This window comes from Gorilla gorilla, chromosome 18, assembly GCF_029281585.2.
Source record: "Gorilla gorilla gorilla isolate KB3781 chromosome 18, NHGRI_mGorGor1-v2.1_pri, whole genome shotgun sequence".
Taxonomy (NCBI): Eukaryota; Metazoa; Chordata; class Mammalia; order Primates; family Hominidae; genus Gorilla; species Gorilla gorilla.
Genome location: NC_073242.2, coordinates 20,106,758 through 20,130,003, shown reverse-complemented (window position 1 = coordinate 20,130,003; position 23,246 = coordinate 20,106,758). Strand labels below are relative to the sequence as shown.

General features: G+C 42.1%; 1 protein-coding gene across 2 annotated transcripts in view; it reads right to left on the bottom strand.

The window, feature by feature from the left end:
• Positions 1–621: 621 nt before the first annotated feature.
• Positions 622–23,246, bottom strand: part of ACSM2A (acyl-CoA synthetase medium chain family member 2A) — a 38,497-nt gene continuing 15,872 nt past the window's right edge. Inside the window, exons 3-14 of one of the 2 annotated variants that reach the window (XM_055365390.2) lie at positions 21,658–21,868; positions 17,668–17,875; positions 16,184–16,327; positions 15,710–15,863; positions 11,965–12,044; positions 11,633–11,756; positions 9,958–10,038; positions 8,719–8,820; positions 6,699–6,826; positions 6,478–6,577; positions 4,219–4,338; positions 622–839 (exon numbers count right to left, since the gene is read on the bottom strand). In XM_055365390.2, the coding sequence (XP_055221365.1) occupies positions 735–839; positions 4,219–4,338; positions 6,478–6,577; positions 6,699–6,826; positions 8,719–8,820; positions 9,958–10,038; positions 11,633–11,756; positions 11,965–12,044; positions 15,710–15,863; positions 16,184–16,327; positions 17,668–17,875; positions 21,658–21,868 (1,557 nt within the window). In that variant the 3' untranslated portion in view covers positions 622–734. Of the gene's footprint in view, positions 840–4,218; positions 4,339–6,124; positions 6,214–6,477; positions 6,578–6,698; positions 6,827–8,718; positions 8,821–9,957; positions 10,039–11,632; positions 11,757–11,964; positions 12,045–15,709; positions 15,864–16,183; positions 16,328–17,667; positions 17,876–21,657; positions 21,869–23,246 lie in introns of those variants that run through there. The other variant, XM_063700018.1, reaches the window with a different exon arrangement.

Below are 23,246 nucleotides of genomic sequence, written 5' to 3'. Positions count from 1 at the left end.
TGATTCTAATGTACCAATCCTGCACACAAGTCTTCCTGTATGGAGTTCTTCTCCTAGGGTAAAAGAAGGTGCCACGGCCTTTCATTTCCTTCTCAAGCTCCAGTTTTATGCTTGACTTTGTCTATCTGTGGGAATATTTATAAGTTTTCCTCTTTACTTCCTTCTCTTCCTTTCTTCCTGTCTTCCATTACTTTTCTTTATCAGTTTCTTTTACTATTTTTATTTTTAAAATCTTTTTCCTCTCCCTTTCTCCCTCTCTTTCTCCCTCTATTTCTTTCTTGTGTTCTTTTGCTCTTTCTTCTTTCTCTTTCTCTCTTTATTTCTTTCTTTTCTTCTCTTTATTTTTCTGATTCTCCCTTCAATTATTTTTCTTCTATCTTTTCTCCCCCTTTCATCTCCTCTTTCCTTTCTTCCTCCTTCCCTTGCTTCCTCTCTCCTTCCTTCCCTACTTTATTTCTTTTTCAATTGTTTTCCCTTGCAGTTTTAATATTTCCCTGACTTACTTTTCTTTCCTTTTTTTTCTGTTACCCTCTCCTTTTCACTCTCTCTCAAGCCTTCCCTTTCTTCTTTCAACATCTAACATGGTAAAGTTTTGTGCTAATAACCAAGGCAAGACAAAAATTACATTCATGTTCTTTCATAAAGAATCTCATATCATCATAGGAAGGCCAAGGGCCCAAAGGGAAAAGAAAGAGAAAGAAGAGGGGAATCCAAATGAATGTCTCCTAGACGTCTCACTGCGCATGGGTTTTTCCGGACATCTTCCACTCCTTGTCTCGAAGCTTGGCTCGTTGAATTTTCCCTGTGACAGTCTTGGGCAGGTTCAAGACAAACTCTATCTGTTGAAAAACAAATCGGTCCAGGGTGGGTAAACTGTGACAACAGTGGGTTGCATTTTTCAGAACTGCTGTAGGGTGAGGGGAAGTTCTTCAGGCTGGAGCCACTTCAGGGCAGCTGCCCTGTGCAATAAGAAGCTTCAGAAAGTGCTCTGGGATGAGGACAATTAGAGGATGGCTAGAATTGGGCATAAAGGTCTTTGACATATTCTCAGACAGAGAAGGAACAGCATAGCAGACACAACATGGCACAGCAGTCAGCCAGCTGAGCCTTGACATCAGTCTCTCTGGACCCCAGCTCCTCCTCTACCAATCATCTGGCTTTCGCCAGGTCCTTGGCTTTGCTAAGACTCAGTTTCCCCACTGAGTAAGATGGAGGATAATAGTAACTTCATTGGGTGATTATGTGGACAAAAGGAGATTATGCAGGCTAAGTTACTGGCATGGAGTAAGCAATGAAAAATACTAGCTGTGGTTATTAATCTGGGTTAATCTGAGGTCTTTAGACATCTAAGAATTAGGATACCTCATTTTGAATTCCACATCAATCATTTCCTATCAATGTACCCTAAGCAAAACTATAAAATCTCTCCAATTTCACTATTTGCTCTTGTTAAAAGGAATGGTTGAAGTTGAGGATCCTCTATCTCTAATATTCCCAAATCCAAAGATATGGATGGTGAAGATGCCTCATTGAGGCTTCCAATGATGTGGCTCAGTTGCCATGCCATTGGTTTAAGTGTTAGACGGTCTTCAATTTAATAAAAATTAACCCTTTATTAACTTTAATTTAATAATAGGGATACTGAGATGGAAAAAGTATCTTCTTAGTGGCTGATATAAGAATTCTTCTATAAGTCAAGCCTGACTTTGTTTAGAAGAGTGTGTTCAAAACACAATGAAATGGAGGAGAAGTCAGCAAACTATGGCCTGCAGGCGAAATACAGCCCACTTCCTGTTTTTATCAACAAAGTTTCATTGAAACAGTCATACCCATGCATTTAGAAACTGTCAACCTTTAGCATTGCCTGGGCAAAGTTGAGTAGTTGCAACAAAGACCACATAGCCTAAAATATTTACTATTTGGGCCCCAAAGGGTAGATAGAGAGTGGATGAAAGCCACAGGAGGTATCCAGATTTAATGCTAAGAAGGAAGCTACTCTGTTTGTCATGAAGAGAGAAGCAGAAGGGAGAGGATGTAGTTGGTGGAAGGAGGGGGAAGGTGGAAATAATCTGCTGCCTTGAGAATTCTAGAGGAGAGACTTGCAGAAAGAGACACATCTATTGAGATATTTGAGTAAGACACTGCACACTGTGTGGTAGGACTCCTTGACTCAGCCTTCTACAATATTCAGTTATACTTAAACGTTCGTAATATTTTTGGTGTGCCTGGATTTCTAAACTCCTTTGTAAATACTTATTAAATGCTTATTATGTGCCAGTCACTCTTCTAAGTGTCTGATGCCTTCTTAAATGAACTCATCCTTAACAATCTGTGAAGGGGTAACAGCGTTATTCTCATTTTGCAAATAAGGAAACTGAGGATCACAGAGGTTATTGAGTAAGTGGTGGAGGTGAATGTTGAACTCAACAGTCTGATTCCTGAGACTGTGCTATGCTGCCTCACTCTCAGAGGCTGCAAGTCCATGTGGTGGACTCTGATATGCAGCTGAGATCATCCTCCAGCGACAAAGAAGTCCCACTCCACCGCCAGACCCCTGTGGGGATTGCCTCAGCCAAAGACAGCTGTCTTGTCCAAGGTCACACTCCTTCCCAGGGCAGCCTACATCCATACCTGATCCACCTGTGACCGTAAAGACCCCCTTCCCTTCCTCACCTTGCCTTAGGACAACACTGAAAGGTTATACTAGCTTCAGAACTCCCATGGGATTGGCCGGAGTTCCCACTGAGACTAAGTTACAGTGCAACTTCACCCTCTGTTCAGTTCTGCTCCTTTCTTTCCCTTCCTCTCCCTTCCCCAGGGGTTGATTCCAAAACACTCCCTAACAAGCCTTTTGCATGTTAACCTCCTTCCCTGTGGCCTGCCTCTCAGAAGACCTATGACAATTAGCCTATGCTGAGGAAAGGCAGGTGGCATCTGGGCTACGTAAGAATCTAAGGGACTCTAAGCTCAGCATAGTTGCTCTCACCTTCTACCCTAGACTCAGTTTTTTTCTTTCTCTGGGACAAGCTCCTATCTGGGACCCAAATCCAATAACTGGGTTCTCCTGCCATGTCAACCTCTGTGCCTCAGTTCTCTGTCCCAGAATGAAAGAAGATGAAAACTATGCTTTTGTCTTTTCTCGTAAGAACACTTCCATTTTCCTGTGGGGAGCCACCCCTCCCTCTCAGTCCATGTCATGGGATAGGGCAGCTCTGTCTCCCCATCCCCCCTGCACTTTCTCTGAGGATAACATGGCTAATCAGTGTGACATTGGCCTGGCTACAGGGATTCATTTAGCAATGGACACATGGCCCAAGTTGGTCCAGTGAGAGTCAACCCAGAGAATTTTGTTGAAGCCTTTGGAGAAAAACATGCTCATTTTCTAGTGGAGTTTTCTAAGCTGCTGAGAATATATGTTTGGAGCTGAGAGAGCCACAAAGAAAAAGCATTCCAAGAAATCAAGCCACTACAAAGGAAGGAGAGTCAAAGGGTGAAAGAGAGACACCTGACCACATCCTAGGAATACCTGGGACCAGCCATAATGAAAGCTTTCTCCATCCCTGGACTTTTCAATTGCATAAGCAATAAATGTCAAGCTAGATTTCTGTCACTTGCAACTGAGTGTTGCACAACCCTGAATACTATAGCAAGAACCCAGTGCAGAGAATGGGAATACAGGTAAGATACTGGCTAGAACTTATTCCCTTGACAGCATTTGGCTTTTAATTCAGAGTGAGTCAAAAGCTGAGGTCATTTTTCAGGCATCAAGCTAGATTGTCTTTCTGGGCTTTCTTGATCATAGGAAGACTTTTTTTTTTTTTTTTTGAGACAGAGTCTCACTCTGTCACCTAGGCTACAGTGCAGTGGCATGATCTCGGCTCACTGTAACCTCCACCTCCCAGATTCAAGCGATTCTCGTGCCTCAGCCTCCTGAGAAGCTGGGATTACAGGCACATGCCACTACACCGGGCTAATTTTTGCATTTTGGGTAGAGATGGGGTTTCACCATGTTGGCCAGGCTGATCTTGAACTCCTGACCACAGGTGATCCACCAGCCTCATCCTCCCAAAGTGCTGGGATTACAGGCATGAGCTGCTGCGCCCAGCCCAGGAAGACTTTTTAAAATTAGAGGACTGTCCTCCTCCTGAAGAAGATAAATATAACAGGAGAACAATCTATTTCTCAAGTTTGAGTGACTTGGGAGCTCAAAGGCCTTACCTTTCTTGGGTACTTGTATGGGGCTGTCACCGACTTCACATGCTGCTGCAGCTCCTTGGTGAGCTGTTCTGGGTCATGGGACAGGAACTGCGAGGCCAGGACCACAAATGCCTTCACCACCTGCAAAAAAGATGAAGGCCAGAGATAAGGGATTAGAGTGTGCAGTCATCTCCCGGAATAAAGTGAAATTGGCATTAAGACTTCCATCACCCTTGTATCTCCTCATTTGCACCCCCGGTGATCCAGGTCAAGGGAAAAGGAGAAAACTGGGGACATGAATGAGGTTCCAGCTCTCTCTGAAGTCATTTATTGGAGGAGCAGGTGGACAATAGATTGAGACTAGGCTCGCCTCATACTCCAAGGACAATACAGACAGATAAGGAGAAAGAAGATACAGGGGGAGAAAAGAGAAAAATAGACTGAAAACCATAACCCTAAACAACGTGTTAACTCCTCCAAACTTCAGTGTTCCCATCTGTAAAGTGGGGATAAAATTGACAAATTTAACTTACGGTAAATAAAATGAAATCATATACAGCAGGGCTAGCTCAGAGCTGGGCACACAGGATTTTCTCAGCAGGGGATCCCCCTTGGCCTCACTGCTCAGTGGTTCCCATAATTTTCTGTGTGATGTGTTCTGTACGTACCAGAGGTATGATAGTGCCAGGCTTACACCCTGCGGGAATGTACTAGGACGCTGATCCACACATCCCACCTTAATATTTTCCTACACACACATCAAAGTCCACTAGACCCCATCTGAGCCTATTTCTATAACCCTGGCTTTATAGGGGTCTTTCTTTTTCCCTTTATTTTCACTGCGAACTCTGTGGCACATGGGCTCTGTCCTTTGGCTCAAATCCCTCGTCTGTTCTTCTGGTCGGGAATCAGACTCTGATTCAAATACCAAGCAGCAGGATAGAATCCTTCCAGCCTCATCAAAATAGACATTATATAGTACTTACTATGTGCTAGGCCTTGTTCCAAGCACTTCACTTTCTTTTTTTCTTTTTCTTTCTTTCTTTCTTTCTTTTTTTTTTTTTTTGAGACAGAGTCTCACTCTGTCACCCAGGCTAGAGTGCAGAGGCGCGATCTCGGCTCACTGCAACCTCCGCCCCCCGGGTTCATGTGATTCTCCTGCCTCAGCCTCTTGAGTAGCTGGGATTACAGGTGCCCGCCACCGTGCCCAGCCAATTTTTGTATTTTTAGTAGAGATGGGGTTTCACCATCTTGGCCAGGCTGGTCTTGGACTCCTGACCTCGTGATCCATCTGCCTCCGCCTCCCAACCAAGCACTTTACTTTCTAAAAATTTTTATTGATTCATAATATTTGTACATATGTATTGGGTATGAGTATATTTTGTTACATGCAAATATTGTAATTATCAAGTTAGGATACTTGCGGTGTCCATCACCTTGAGTATTTATAATTTGTGTGTGTTGAGAACATTTCAAGTCCTCTCTTCTAGCTATTTTGAAATATACAATACATGGTTGTTAACTATAGTCACCCTACTCTGCTATTGAACGTTCAGATTTATTGCTTCTATCTAATTGTATGCTTATACCCATTCACCAACCTCTCTTCATCCCCCACTTCCCCACCCACACACCCTTCCCAGCCTCTGGTATCTATCACTCTACTCTTTATCTCCATGAGATCAACTATTTTAGCTCTTACTTGTGAGTGCAAACATGTGATATTTATCTTTCTGTGCCTGGCTTACTTCACTTAACATAATGACCTCCAGTTCTCTCCATGTTGCTGCAGATGACATGATTTCATTCTTTTTTAACACCAAATAGTATTCCATTGTGTATATATACCACATATTATTTATCCTTTCATCCATTGGATACTTAGGTTGATCCCATATCTTCATATTGTGAATAGTGCTGCAATTACCATGGGAGTGTAGACATCTTCTTGATATGCTGATTTCTTTTCCTTTGGATGAATACCCAGTAGTGGGATTGCTGGATCATATGGTAGATCTGTTTAGTTTTTTGAGAAATCACCATACTTAAGTACTTTACAAATATTAGCACATTTAACCCTCATAACAATCCCTCGTCTTATAGATAGGGAAACTGAGAAACAGAGAGGCCAAGTAGCTTGCCCAAGGTCACATAGCTAGTAAGTGGCAGGGCCAAGATTGGGTCTCAGAGTGTTCAGCCACACAGTCCCTGTTCTTAAATCATCATACTACACTGCCCTTGTGTTCATATCTGTTCACCCCCAGGCTACTTCCCCATCACCTCTCCTCGGACGGGGTCTGGGCTGCTGATCACAGCCGTCTCAACCACAGCAGGGTGCTCCATCAGTGCATTCTCTACCTCCGAGGGTCCAATCCGGTACCTGCAGAAGAACCTGTCCTTCAGAGAAGACTGGACACCGAACCTCTAGGCCATTCCAGAAGTCTGGAACCAGCCAGAGTAAAGACCCAGATTTCCCTTCCCAACCCAGAAACCAAGCTCACCCACTGGAGTTAATGATATCATCTGCCCGTCCCATAAACTGGAAATACCCATCTTCATCTTTGATTCCCCGGTCTCCAAGGAGCCAAAAGTCTCCTCGAATGTTGGCTGCTGTCTTGTCGGGATTGTCCTGGTGACCACAGAAAGACAGAGTCATTGTGCCTGCAAAGCCTAAATCCCCTGCCCTGGGGCTGCCATGAACAAATGCTATGAGTCTTATTAAAACTACAGGTGTGCAGTGTATAACCTGAACATGGCACACATGCCCTGAACCAGCAAACCCTAGGCCACAGGCAGAACTGGATCTTTCCCATTTATTGAAGTTATTCCACCCAGGGTGTCTCAGCTACTCCTCTAGGTCCAGTCTGATAGATATTATTGATGTATTCATTCATCCATGCTTAGGGCATTTTCCCCAATTGATTCCATCTCACCTTTCATAGATATCCTAATCTCTGCTCACTCCATAGCACCACTCAAAGCTATCATTTTGATTAGGTACTTTTCTTAGCTTCTTTGTTAAATTTGAAAGTTCTAGAGACATTAGCCAGGAAGCCCCCTGGGACCCTGGCTAATGTGCATATTTCTACAATAGCTGGGTCTGTCTATTCAGCTGAGGCACTTGCTTATAAGTAATGAAAAGGCTTGAGGTTTATCCCTTGTCAGTGCATTTTCCTATCTGACTCAGGTATAGGGGCATGGGCTCCAGACTGGAAGTTCAGTTACTGGATTATATATGGTGGCATAAAGAATTCTTAGCCTCACTCCATCATTGGGAATATAGGGATACTGATGACCAGAGACATCAAGAGGTTAGTCTGAAGCTAAACAGCCATTACAGAAGGTAGAACTGAGACCAGAAGCCAGGTTTCTTGGCCACTGGATTGACTTTCTCATGGACATCATGTAGCCTCTGTGGCCTTGGGAATCTGCCCCACAGACGCTTCTGAGTCTGTTTCCTTTTCTATCAAATGGGGAGAAGCCCATGACGTAATACTTCACTGGCATTTGAGAATAGAGTGGGACCGCACAAAGGAAATGCTTGGAGAAGGGGACAGTGTGGCTCTGCCCTGATTGCTGAGGCTCAGTTTTCCTCATCTGTATAATGGGAATAATCATTCAGTTCTACAACAATTCTTTTATTTAACACACTCACGACACACAACTTACAGATGAGAAAACTGAGACATGACAGATAGGTAACTTCCCTAAGATCATGCAATACATAGTAGAGCAGGGTTTTGAACTCGAGCAAACTGAGTCCAAAAACTTTATAGGGTGGCTGGGAGGATTAAAGGAGTTTAAAGTTTAAATGAGTTTAAAGTTTAAAGATTAAATGTGTTTATAGGCCAATGCTTGCCTCGTGGTATGCATTCAATAAATGGTAGAAACTATTATTATTTGATTTATTATTTATTTAGTTTATTAACCAATTCTCTCAGGGATCAGAAGGCATGCCCTTGGAGTCTTCTCTGTCCACTTTCTAATGGTTGTGAGCTTGAGCAAGTCTTGTAATCTCTGGCTCCACCATCCTCACCTGTCAAGTGAGGTGGCCAGATTCAAGGATTATCTGTCTTTACCTTCCCAAGATCTGAAGATAGGGATTCCTCCAACTAGATGGTGAAGTCTCAATGTAAAGTGCCTGGCATGGCTCTAAAGAATATCAACGGCATAGATCATGGGGATGATACCTAGGGGAGAGGGAAAGGCAGCCCTTGGGGGAATGGTGCTGTGTATAGTTCAGGGTCAATAATATTTTGGGCATGAAACAGAGAGTTCTTGAGGAGTCTAAGGGCTAACTGAAGAAAAATAAGTCTTCCAATGAGATCACAGTGATAGGCTGAGGATGGCAAGGCTGAATAGCCACTTTTCTTCCACTGGCAAAGCATACATTCTTGAAAACTGGACGCTCTTTGTCTCCACATCTAGTGCCTCTTGGAAGTTTCAGGACATTAGGCCTCCCTCATCCCATTTAGTGCTCCCATCCTCACTGGAGAACAGAGGAGAAGCACAGTTTCTCACCATATAGCCAGAGAAGATGCCTATAGGCCTGATGGGTTTGACCCTGATGCCAATGTCTCCTTCTGTGCCGGGGGGCAGGACGTTGCCCTTATCATCTATGATCTGGAGAAAGAAGCATATTGGAAGAATGACGCACACAGCAGGAGATGGCTTCGATGGCAGCATGAGATTGCTGAATTGGTCAAATGAAAGACCCTCTTGCTCTAGTGGAGACTGAAAACAACAACCAGAAGCCAGGGGAACCCGAGAGTCTTAAACTCAGATCTCTGATCTATCTGCCTGGAATAGTTTAGGTGAATCCTTTTATTGACACTGGCCCAGATGAGCCTGGGGAGATGCTTTTGGCTCTAGGAGCTCAGATAAAGTAATAGCCTCCTCTTATCTTTGAGACCTGCCTCACCTGTGGACTTTGAAATCGGGCAGATCAAAACTCAGATTTACTCTGCTACCTTACTAGCTGACTTTGAACTACTTAAACTCTGTGCTTCAGTGCTTTCACCCATAAAACAGAGATACTGACAGCTTATTTCACAGGATTTTTATAGGAATGAAATAAGATACTAAGAAAGGGGCTTAGCAAATGGTTATCATAGTGAATGGCGTGGCAAGTAACTGGATATGACACTGAATAGAGTCTAAGTTACACTTTAGATATAGAGAACTATACACATAACACAGATACACAAACACAAATTCTAGTTCTCAAAAAAACAACAAGAGAAAGCAATAAAACTTTAGCTACTACTCATTCATTATAGTGTATTTTTACTAGTGAAAACTGCGACATCATCCCTTGGTCCGATAAAAGGCATAAACAGCAGTGGATACCTACTATTTACTACTATATCATCATTAAAAATCATGCTGCAGCTTGGCATTAATTGAACTGAAAAGATCCTTACCTAAATTGTTAAATGATAAAAGCTAGTTACAAAATATTATGTCAAGATTCACACCTATTTTTGTTTTTAAAGCATATATACTTGAGTACTGTCTAGCTAATTTGCTAGATATTCAAAGTGGGTCCTTCTGGATGGTAAGAATATAAATCATTTCCCCTTTTCCTCCTTCCTTCCCTCACTCTCTCCTTCCCCCAACCTCCCTCCCTCCCTTTTTTTCTTATGTTATCTTAATATCAGTACTTTCTATTATTTTTGACTCAATAAACAATGGAATACATAAATCACTGAAAATCAGTGTTTCCCCTAACTTCCTCCCTCCTTAGTGTCCCGAGCAAACCTGTACATCATAACAGGAAGCAGCCGTTCCCATGTATCCTGGTTTGATTTTCATTGTCTTGGAAACCCTGCAAGTTAATCCCTGTGGAAAGAAGCAGACAGATCAGCAAACCTCAGGAGGAGGTACAAGGTCACAGAAAAAGAAAAAATTTCTGCAGAGCGGGTCCTGACACTGTCCTGAACTTGGCCTGCACTTGGTGGCTCCCCCTGCTCCTCATTCCGTGGCTCTCTCCCCATTACTGGAACCACAATCCTAGGGGCTTCGCTAAATTGTTTGTTCAGGAAGCAACCCACCTACCACTCCCCAGGAAGAGGACCTAACAATCACATTATAATCTCTTTTAGGGGGAGTCACATTTTAATACGACACTATGGATACCCAAAGCCCTTTCAAACCATATGGAATCACCAATATGCAATCTGTAAGGCCTAAAATATACTACTTTTATTTTTATTTTGAATTTTTGTGGGTACATAGGTGTATCTATTTATGGGATATATGAGATGTTTTGATACAGGCATGCAATGTGAAATAATCACATCATGAAGAATGAAGTATCCATTTCCTCAAGCAGTAAAATATACTTTTTAAAGTATCTCCCATGGCAGCACCAGTTCTGCTTGAACCCTGAAATGAACCTTCCCAACAGAATAACAGATGAGTGGTGGATGCCTCACTGACAGAGACACAGATTGTCGTTTTCTCAGATCTAGCCTGGACACCAGATGTCACAGTGACCCATCTTTTCCCGCCACCCACTGTGCTGGAAAGGGCAAGTTGATTGACCCACGTCGGAAGAGAGGCTGCTGAGTGATTAAGATCATGGGAATCTGAGTGTCCTCGTAAGCATAGCCTAAACATGTCCTCCTCTGAATGGTGGGAGGCCCCTGCCAGGGTATGCTTGCCACAACTCCGTTGTCCTTATTCATATTTGCAGAGCTCTTCCTGGCTCTTTCATACCACAGAGCTGCCGTCAACCTTCTGCAAAAGTTCTTCCAAGGGTACTCATTAGCCAAAGAAGGATGCAGGGTAAGAGAGTGGAGAGGAGGAGGCAAGAAGTGCTGAGAGTCACAAGTAAGAGGCACTGGAAAAAGGAGAAGAAGAGTTGGGGAAAAGTATTCCCCATGTAGTTTTGATAAGTAAAATAGTATAGAATAGCTTAAATCCACATTGTGCACATGAGACCTCAAGAGTTCCAAGAAGATATCTCAGGAGGTGCAGTAAAGCCATGGTGGGTTCTTCTTCCCATTCCTCACTTCAGTCTAAGCAGCTTTGTACAGTGCTTGACATGTTTGATAAACTTTGGTCTCTGCTAAAATGTTTCCCCATCACAGAGGAACTTTCTGACTACCATACCTGATTTACCAACTTCTCACCCCATCTCATCTACTTTACTTTTTCCATTGCATTTCTCACCACCTGCCATGCTAGATATTTCTTAGTTTATTGTCTCTCTCCCCAAATCTCACTGGAATGTAATCTCCAAGAAAACAGGAACTTTGCCTCTTTTGTTCTGTGCTGAATTTTCAATACTCAGTACCTGTCCCTTCATAGAGGCTCAATAAATACTTCTCGAATAGATGAATGATACATGGTGGCTAACATGTTTTATTGTCAAAGAGACTTTTGAAGCCCAAAAGTGCACCCAGCCCATGGCTCCCCTGGGAACAGGTACCGTTTCTGTCTGGCCATAGGATTCTCGGATGTCCAGTCCCGTCTGGGCCCTCCAGTTCTCCAGAGTTTCTGGAAGAAGGGACTCCCCTACAGTGACGCAGTTCTGTAGATGGGGGAACTTGTAACTGAAGAAGAGAAATAAATGTTTGCCCTCAGCCTGCCTGGAACCAAAGTCTACTCAGGCCTAGACTTGGTTTCTGGGTGCTTTGATGACGCAAATGGCTTCATGGGGCTCTCTGTGTGCGAGAGATTCAGATAGATAGGCATGAATGTATGTGAGGGAGTCAGGGGGATGGGGCCAGACTCTCTTACCAATCCTCAAAGCCCCATCACCTGGAAAGATCCTGCTGTAGCAACATCCGGTAAACAATGGGGGCACCCATCATATGCTTGATTGGATAACTGGAGAGTGTCTGGAAGACAAGAGCCAGGTGAGACATTGGTCACCAGGTCAAATGCCAACTTATGGCTATGCACAGTGGTTACAGTTGTGAGCTATGGAGTTGTAGAGGTCTGGATGAAAACCCTAGCTTGTTTACTATGTCTGATTCAGGTTAAATGAGCCCCACAACTCTCATGCACCCTGAAGACAAAAACAACAGGGAAGAATACATATTATGGTAGTGAAAAAGTCTAAGGCTAATTTGAAACATTTTTGTCAAATCCTGGATGTCTGTTCCTGCCAGTTTAAGACTTGCCCTCGTTAACACACCCCTAGGAGTATATCACCCCCCAGCAACCAAGGGAAGATCAGCTGCCTGAGCACAGCAGCTGTCTTGGTTAAGTCCCTTAACTTTCTGTAGCCAGCTTTATAATAGATTGTTTGCAGTCTTATTTTCCTGAAAATATTTTTGGAATATATTTTAGATATAAAAGTTCTTTGAAAAGCTAAAGACATCTATAGACATTTCAAAACAAGTGCTACAAAAAGACCTAGTACTGAATACTTGCCATGTCCTGTGTTATCTCATTTAATTTTTACAATAACCTCACGGAGTGTGTGCTATCATCTTCATGATACAGAGGGGAAACCCATGATGTACAAAGTTAAGTAGCCGCTCCAAGGTCACCTAGTCAGCAAGTAGTGGGATCATTATTTGCAGCATGTATTCCTGTCATATAACACCATCTCCATCCCATGCTTTTCTTTATGCAGAATGTAATAGAGTATTGTCTTAATCTGTTTTCTTTTGCTGTAACTGAGTACCCGAGACTGAGTAATTTATGAAGAAAAGAAATTTATTTCTTGCAGTTCTAGGGGCTGGAAAGTCCAAGGTCAAGAAGCTGCATCTGGTGAGAGCCTTCTTGCGATGGGGACTCTGCAGAGTCCCAAGGAGGGTCAGGGCATCACATTGTAAAGGGGCTCACAAGGTAGAGCAAAACTGGCTTTTTATATAACAGACCCACTCTCCAAAACTAACCCACTAACGTGATAACCCGTTAATCCATTAATCCCTCATGAGGCCCAATCATCTCTTAAATGCCCCACCGCTTACTACTATTACACTGGGGATTGAGTTTGTTGATGAAAGGAGCCAAACTCTGTAAAATATTTGAAGAGATTTATTCTGAGCCAAACATGAGTGACCATGGCCATGACAGAGCCCTCAGGAGGTCCTGAGAACATGTGCCCAAGGTGGTCAGGGTGCACCTTGGTTTTATACATTTTAGGGAGACATGAGACTTCAATCAAACACATTTAAAAAATACATTGGTTTGGTCCAGAAAGGTGGGGCAACTTGAAGCGGTGGCTTCCAGCTTATAGGTAGATTTAAATTTTTCTGGTTGACAATTGATTGAGTTTATCTAAAGACCAGGGATCAATAGAAAGGAATGCCTTGGTTAAGATAAAGAATTATGGAGACCCAAGTTCTTATTTGCAGAGGAAGCTTTTAGGTACTGGCACTAGGCTTTAGATAGAATAGGTTGTAATCTTTTCTTTTTATCGGACTTAAAGTCTGTATTGATGTTAATACCAGAGAGATATAATGAGGCATGTCCCACTCTCACTTCCTGTCATGGCCTGAAACAGTCTCTCAGGTTAAATTTTAAAAGAACCCTGGCTAAGGAGGAAGTCCATTCAGATGGCTGGGGGAATGGGGCTTAGGATTTTATTTTTGGTTTACAAGTTTCATCATGAGTTTTGGGGGGCACAAGTATTTAAACCATGGCAATGGTTTAAGCAAAATGTCTAGAAAAAATGACAAATGTGAGTATCATGCAATAATTTCCTTCAAGTGTGCTTGATACACAGATATAAGCTATGAAAATGATCCCATATTCCTTATTGCTTTGCCTTACTAGAAGCTCAGCTTGTAACTACATACTCATTTGCTATATTTCTCCTTAATTTCCTTGGTCTTTTCCACCCTCCACCTCCAACCTACATTTTCCCAATGGGCTTTATAATTTTATGTCTGTTTTCGTTTTTTTAATGGTGGAACTTAATAAAAACCAGTTCAAATACTTTTCAGAAGGACACAGAGTAAGAATTTGCTTAAAACAGAGAATGACAGTATTATTTGAAGATAATTTCCTATGAAAATCCAGATCACACCTGACTTTTTGACTTTTGAAGATGTCATCTATGCCTTAGCTTGAACCTTTGCTGTAGCCAAATAGATGTCTGGATGGGCCATTAGAGATCTGGGGGCACAGCAGGGAAATAACCCAACCCCTCTATCATAGAGTCCAACATAGAGTGTAACTTCATAAGCAAAATGAGGTCATTTACACTGCTTTGTTGCTACAGGATAATGCATAGCTGCAGTTTGTGGGTCTTACTTAATGGCTGTACCATCAAGTTCTATAGGAAAAAATTCCATTTATTCTTCCGAATTGCTTCTAGAAAACCATCTTAAATTGGAAATAACCCAAAGTTCATTAACAATAGGATGGGGGAAGATTTTAACAGATTCACGTAATGGAATACTATGCAGCCAGCTAAAACAACAAACATCTGATACATGCAACATGTGGACTAATCTCACAGAGAATATTTTGAGTAAAAGAAGCCAAATGCAAAAGATTATATATAATTTGGCTCCATTTACATGAAATGCAAAGAAGAGATAAAATTAATCTATGGTGATAGGTATCAAATGAATGATTAACTTATAGGGGGCAGATACTGTCAGAGAAGGGGTATGAACACCTTCTGCAGTGGTGGAAATGTTTCATGTCTTGATCTGGTGGTGTTTACAGGGGTGTCTGATATGAATTGGATGTTGTGTCCCCACCTAAATCCCTATATTAAAGCTCTAACCCTCAACTTGATGGTATTTGGAGGCAGGGCTTTTAGGGGTAATTATGCAAGGTAATGAAGCAGGTGCCCCAGTGATAGCATGAGTGTCTTTATTTGTAAAAAGGAAGATATACCAGCACTGTCTCTCTCAACCATGTGAGAATATAGCAGTAAGGGAGCCATCAGCAAGCCAGGAAGAGAGGGCTTCCTCAGGAATCCAATTATGCTGGCACCCTGATCTCAGACTTACAGCCTCCAGAGCTATGAGAAGTAAATGTCTGTTATTTAAGCCACCTAGACTATGGTATTTTATTATAGTAGCCCAAGCTGACTAAGACAGTATCTAACACAGCTAAATTATTTTCAAACTGTACACATAGGATGGTGGCACTCTGTGTACTTTACCTTCAGTTTGTGTGTTATGCTGCAAATAAAAAAGGAAATGAAATGTGCACTCACAAACACACACGCACACACAAGAGGGATATGGCACCCCCTCCAATACTCCAGCTTTCCCTTTTACACGTGGTTCACCAGCATCTATCTGATAGGTGACACCAGCGGAAGAACCCATTACATTTGTTGAGTGAACAAATGGCCTACAATGTCTTTCTCCTGAACATACTCCTTTTATCTATATACGTGTCTGTCTCCTACCCCAGAACATGAGCTCTGTGAGGTCAGGGACCATTTCCATCTCGTTTACTGAACACTGTTCACCACATGGCAGGGGTTTAGCAAAAATTAGATGAATTGAAACAAACTACAATAAATTGAAGTGTGCAAACCTCGGGCTCACTCTGAATAACTGGTGCAAACTGGATCCTCTCTTACCTTTAGAATAACCAGTGGGTCAAACTTTGGCAAGAGATGAACAAATGTGCATGCTCCTAATGCCCAAGGTTCCATAAGTGAGCACAAGATGTTCAGTATCCAACCTGTGTCTGATATGGTCCACATTATATCAGAGGCTTGCATGCCTGTCCAACTGAAAACACAGACAAAACACATGTACATATAGGTGAGTGCATGCTTAGGATGCGTGGGACACGAAGGTGTAGGGGAGGAAAGGGAGGTGTGTGTGCAGAGGTGTGTGTGTATCTGCCTGCAGGTTTATAGGCATATGTCTAAGTATAAGTAGGAAGGGGGGAAGAAAAGTTGTTCTATCCATGCATCCTGTATCAACAGGAGATGAATGTTCAGAAGGTGGGACCCCGGTTGACATGACTTAATATATAATTGGGTCTCATTCTCCTTGTAACTCCAAAACTCATGCAATTCTCTGTAGAGAGAAAGAGCTCAGCTTACCCAGCATCCATCTTGGCCTTGAGGCCCAGGCTTGAGTGGGAATGTTCTGCCATCTTGGGAAGACCACTGGTCCCACTAGTGAAGTAGATGGCAGATGCTTCCTGGCTTCCAGTCTCCACACAGTGATGAGTGGTGGATGCCTCACTGACAGAGACACAGATTGTCATTTTCTCAGATCTAGCCTGGACACCAGATTTCAAAGTGACCCATCTTTTCCCACCACCCACTGTGCTGAAAAGGGCAAGTTGATGGACCCACCTCAGAAGAGAGGCTGCTGAGTGATTAAGATCATGGGAGTCTGAGTCAATCAGAGTTGGGTTTGAAAACTACTCAAGTTTCACACTTTGTTATCAATGCAACCCTAAACTACTTATTTCACTTCTCTGTGTCTCACTTTATATCTGCAAAAAAAGTGAGATCAAGTCTTATAGAGTTATCTCTACCACCAAAGAAATGAGCAAATTGCTTAGTAAGAACTCAATAGATACTAATCTAATTGTTGTGAAGAGCTCTGGCATGACACCAAGTGGACAGGAGGGGTGGAATTAATACGAGTTTTCCAAGTACTTTCTTGGCACTCTCTTCTATTCCCTGGAAGCACCTACATATCTCTTGGACATCTCCAGTGTCCTGATTTTGAGCCTTTAAAAGAAGGCATGATGTTGTTTATTTCCATGACAGCTACCTTCAAGACCATGGCATTAGAAAGGAAAAGCTGAAGTTATCCCTTCAAGTTTCCTATCATATGTGCCCCTGCTAGAGGGATTTCAGACATGTTGACAGAGAAAATCATTAGTCCAGCCAGTCTTGCTATCGGCTTTTGGAAGGACTATCAAGGTCTTTCCATGCTATCAACACATGGAAAGACCTCTGCCCTTGATCGGCCTCTCTTAGAGATACAAGAGGTGGGAAGAAGAGCCTAGAAACTTGGTATATCAGCCATCTCTTGGGTTTTCCCTCATGACCTTGGCCTCACCCCTGATTTGAGTCATAGTTCCAGTAAGTTGTTCTGGGTGGGTTTCAACCCACTTGGTGTTAACACCATGTTGTTTCCAGTGTGCATCACGAGTGATTCACTTTGTGCCCCATAGTTTCTCTGTTTTACTATAGCTTGGAACTCTGAGCCACTTTTCATGCATGAGTCTGCAGCCCAGAGGTGTGGAGGCAATAACACCCCCAGGACAACCCTCAGCCTGTGGGGATCAGATGCTAATGGTTCAGTGCTTTTCAATCCTTTAGAGGACAATCCTGGGAGGCATTCTGTATGCTGCTCAGAAGGTCCAGGCAGATCAAGCCCCATTTAGTCCTTGCAATGACTTGAAAAAAAAAAAAACCCTTGTATTAGCTTTTATTTCTTCCCAGCTTCACTCTTCCTAGTCCCATGCTGTTCTTCCTGCACCTCCTCAATAAAGCACCTGCACCTAAGTGCTTAGCTCTGTTTCCAGCTTTAGTTAAAACCCAGGCTGAGACATGTAGATACTCACTTTAGCAGTTTCTTGAAGTTCAGCCACCCATCGCAGCTTTTCTCAGACACCAGTAGCTTAATTCTCAGAGAAGGACATTCAGATGCCACTGTGTCCACTTCTTGGAAGACTTCATCCCCAGCAACAATAGCCTTGGCCTGAGACATCTGCAACCTGTACAGTATGTCAGCGGATTTCATCTGGATGGTTCCAGGCATAAAGATGAGACCTAAAGAAGCCAACAGTTTAGAGAATTGGAAAGGATGGTTTTCTTTGTTCCTAGAGAAGCCTTAGATAAACATCAAGCAGGGAGCAAGTGGGGAAGGAGAGGATGGGGAAGTAATGACCAATAGAGAGTGTCAATAAAAAAGGGGACTAAGGACTAGGGAGTGAATGAAACCTAGGATTCCCTGGGTTGTCAGAGTCTTAAGGGCCCTAGTGAGACAAAGAAAAGAAATTGAATTGCTAATGTCAAACTGTTGATAGTCTAAGACACATACAATTCTCCTCACCCACTCTCACCCCTCAAAAAAAATTTTCTGCAGGAGTTTGCTGTATTCAAAACTCTCATATGATAATTAAAGAATCATGAGGAAAGGCACTTGGAACTGTCCATGGTCTTGAAACACCAATATCTCTAGGTCCTGGCAATTTATTTCATCCCTGGGACATTAAATGCATTTTTCTTAGATGAGAGTGCCTTCAGTTTTACATATCTATGTACACACAAAGTATAGTTGTATATATTTATTGGGTACAAAGTGGTATTATAATTTTTGAAGACAATGTGAGATGATTAAATTAAGCTAATTCACATATCCATCACCTCAAGTATTTAACCTTTTTTTGTGATGAGAACATTAGAAATTTTTGCTCTTAATGATACTGAAATTTACAGTACTGAGTTATTAGCTGTGTTTAGCATGCTGTACAATTTATCTCAAAAATTAGACTTATTCCTTGCACATAACTGAGGTTTTATACCCCACGATTATCACTTTCCTAAATTCTTGTTCTTCTTTACTATTTTAATGAGACTCCTTTGATTTTTAAAATCTTCTGTAGAATAACCAGACTTAGGGCCAGGTATGGTGGCTCATGCCTGTAATCCTAGCACTTTGGGAGGCCAAGGAGGGTGGATTATTAGAGGTCAAGAGTTCAAGACCAGCCTGGCCAACACGGCGAAACCCCAGCTTTACTAAAAATACAAAAATTATCTGGGCTTGATGGCACACGCCTGTAATCCCAGCTACTCGGGAGGCTGAGGTAGGAGGATTGCTTGAACCTGGGAGGCAAAGGTTGCAGTGAGCCAAAATTGCACCACTGCACTCCAGCCTGGACTACAGAGGGAGACTCCATCTCAAAAAAATAAAAGAAAGAAAGAAAAGAACAGAATAACTACACAGGTTTCATTTTTTGTGAAGCTTAAACCACATGCCGGTCCTGCTAAATAGCTTTTAACCTTAGCTCACTTTCTTCCCACTCTCAACACTTTGGGATTCTCACTGCACACCTGTAAATATCCCCAAATGTTTCTCTACCATGGTGGCCAATTGAGTCAGACACAGAACAAGACACATCTCTTCCTCTGGGTTCTCCTTTCCTTCTGGCTATAATTTCAGTATGTCACCTTTCTCTCTGGCTTGTTCTCTCTTTCCACAGGCTTCCAAGTTCCTGCAATTGGTTTGGTTGCCTCTGATAGTTTCTAATTCCTGGCTGCATTCATGTCTTTCTCTTTACCCATTGCTTTCTCATGCTCAGCCCATTGTCCCCAGAATATGGGGTGGGTGGGAGCTTTTAATAGGGATTAGGCTGTGTGCAAGCAGAGGTGGAAAGGGCAGTTTGTGAAGGAGGTTGCTGGAATTTCTTGGGGTTCTTTTTGATACCACTGTACTTCTCATCCTTTTAATGTAAAAGTTGATGATTCTTAAATTTCTGTCTCCATCTCAAATTTTAGAGCCTTAAATCCAACTTGTTATCACTTCTTGAACATCACATGGACATCCTGGACTCAACATGCCCAAATTGAACTTGTCATATTTTCCTTTCACATTGATACCTCTTTCTATATCTGTGTTCTTCACTGCAGTGAAAGAAAGCACCATCCACCCAGTTGCTGAAATGTCTGTGACTTCTCTCTCTCTCCCTCGCATCTCCTTTGAATAACCCTGTTATTAGTTCACCCCCCAATTGCCTGTTAAATCCACTTATCTCCATCTCTACTACCTCAACCAAACTTAAGCCGTCACCATCGCTTCACCTCTTATCTGAGATTTCCAACCCCACTATTGTATTCTTCATCCCATTCCCTATTGAGCATCCAATATGACCATCCAAACAGAGGATGATCATGTCACTCAATGTATCAATGGTTTGAGTGTCACTCAATCCATCAATCATTTCCCATTCACCACTGGGTAAATGTCCACAACTCTTACCATGGACCACAAGGCACTGCCAATTTAGCACCTGGCCACCTCTACATGTTCATTCTATTGCCACTACTTTCTTTTATGGCCTGGACTTCAGGCACACAGATATCCTTTTAGGTTCTTTTATAATTTTCAAGCTTCCCTCCCTGTGGCTTTGAAACTGCCTTTGGAAAAATTATGACACTGAGGGAAATCTGACATAGCTGACTTCATCTTGTTTCCAACCTCACAAGCTATCTGTCTTTGCTCATCCCTGGACATAGTCCAAGCTAACTATGGCAGAAATCTAACTTATAGTCTAACTTTAAAATAAAAATGATAATAGCTCTTTCCTGAAACTAACTGTGTCCGTGCTTGGAGATTGAAACTGCCTTTGGAAAAATAACAAATTGGTCACAAGGTTAGAATTATAGTTCAGGAGTCATGGAGCCAGAGGTCACAAGATTTGTAACCTCCCCAATTTCTCCTATAGATTACATCATTATGGTAAACCCTAAGTCTGGTATTTGAGGTGTTCTTCAGACCTTGCGTTCTGATGGACCAGCTTGCACTACCCAGATCAGTAACTGATACCAAGAAACTAACTCAACTAGTTCTGTGATCTCTGAGGAGTTGACTCAACACAAGAAGACAGCTTCAACCCGTGTTTTCATCCCCAGCCAAACCAATCAGCATTTCCTATTCCCTAGCCCCCTGCATGCCAAAGCATCCTTGAAAAACTCTAGTCTCTGATTTCCTGGGGAGGTGGATTTAAGAAACATCGTCCATCCTTCAACTTGGCTGTCTATGCAATTATTAAACCCTTCTCTACTGCAACTCCTACTGTTTTCAGTGTTTGGCTTTTCTGGGAAGTGGGTAAGAAGAAATTATCAGATAATTACATCTTCACATATGCTGTTCCCTTTGCTTGGCACAAACCTCGCTATCTCTTGGCAAAATCCTACTCATCCTGCAGATCTCAGCTCAAATATCACTTCCATTGAGACTTAGTTGCTCCTCATATTGGTTAATTCAAGTCTTCTTTTAGAAAAGCATTGGCAAACTTTTTCTGCAAAGGGCCAAATAGTAAATATTTTAGGTTTTTTGGATAAGACACTCTCTTGTTCCAACTACTCAAGTTGCCACTGTAGTGCAAATGCAGCCACATATAATATGGAAACAAGTGGGCATAGCTGTGTTATAATAAAACTTTATTTACAAAAACAAGCTTTGGGCAGGATTTGGCCTGCAGGTCACAGTCTACCAAATTTATTTTTATAGATTTTAATAGAATTCTCATACCAGTTATCATAATTCTGATTAAATACTTACATGTGCAATTAATAGTTTAAGAGCTTTCTCCAAAGGTCTGAAAGTCCCATGAATATGTAAACTACGTCATTGTTGTTGTTCACCCTGCATAAGTGCTTGGCACATAGTTTGCTTAAATAAGTGGAAGTAGGGAGAAGTCTTTCTTCATATGAGAGAGGACAGCATGCTCCAAGGAGGAGACTTCTTTTGAGAGAGGTGGCTGCATTTCTCTGCTATCAGTTTTCTTCACAAGGAAGACAGCTCTCTGTCCAGGTAGTCAGTTACCAACCTGCTCGAATGCAGCCCAGGATCACCAGCCACCACTCAGGCACTCGGGGCAGCACCACTGCCACACGATCCCCACGCTGCAGGCCACAGGCTCCCGAGAGGACGTTGGCTGCCTGCTGGCTGTTTTCACTCAGTTCTCTGAAATTCCACATTAATTCCTTCCCCTTCCCATTCACCCACCACAGGGCTGGGCTTGGGGGTCGCTTGCCAGCCTGAAGAAAGAGAAGCCCTGTTGATTAGGGGGCATTGGTACACAAGCAGGTAGGATAAATTCCAAGTCTTGGGATTGCCAAGTTGGTGCTTAGAAAGGTTTTTTACCTCAGCACCTCCATACAATCTTAAAAAGTATTGAAAACCCTAAAGACTTGTTATTTATATGAGTTATATCTGTCAATATCTACCATAGTAGATATTAAAACAGAATTTTTGTAAGTGTATGCTTTTAGAAATAACAGTAATAAACCCATTATATATTAACATGCATAATTTTTTATAATGATAAAGTATACTTTTCAAAATGAAAAAATAATGAGGAAAGTGGCATTATTTTATTTATTTATTGCATCTATTTATTCTGCAATTCCCTTTAATGTCTTAGTAGAAAAACACTGGATCCTCTCATCTGATTCTGCATTCACTCTGTTGTGAGTACCAACATGTACCTTCTGGAAAATGCTATTGTATACTCGTGAAAGAATTAGAATAAAAAGGCAAATATCACTTTAGATTTATTTATATATTTATCTCCATTTACTTTTTTAATTTTGTGGTAAAAATACACATAACATTTCCAGTTTTAACTATTTTTGAGTGTACAGTTCAGTGGCATTAAGTACATTCTCATTGTTATGCAACAATCACCACCATCCATCTCCCGAACTTTTGCATCATCCAAAACGAAAACTCTGTCCCCGTTACACAATCACCTGTCATCCCCTCTCCCTTTAGGCCCTGATAAACACCATTCTACTTTCTGACTCTATGAATTTGACTATTCTAGATACATGATATTGTCTGAATATTTGTCCTCTCCAAGTCTCATGTTGAAATGCAATCCCCAATGTCAGAGGTGGGGCTTGGTGGGAGGTGATTGGATCATGGAGGCAGGACCCTCATGAATGGCTTAGCACCATCCCCTTGGTGATAAATGAGATCATAAGATCTGGTTGTTTAAAAGTGAGTGGCACCTTCTCACTCTCTGTTTTGCTCCTCATCTTGCCCTTTGTTGTGCCTGCTCTTTCTTCATCTTCCAACATTATTGTAAACTTCTTGAGGCCCTCATCAGAAGCAGATGCCAGCACACTTCCTGTACACTGTGCAGAACTTTGGGCCAATTAAATCTCTTTTCTTTGTAAGTTACCTAGTCTCAGGTATTCCTTTACAGCAACACAAGAACAGTCCGATACAGAAAATTGGTACCAGAAGTGGGATATTGCTATAAAGATACCTGAAAATGTAGAACTAACTCTGGAACTTGGTCATGGGAAGAAATTGAAGAGTTTGGAGGGCTTAGAAGAGACAGAAAGATGAGGAAAAGTTTGGAACGTCTTAGGCACTGGTTAAATAGTTGTGACCAAAATGCTGATAGAA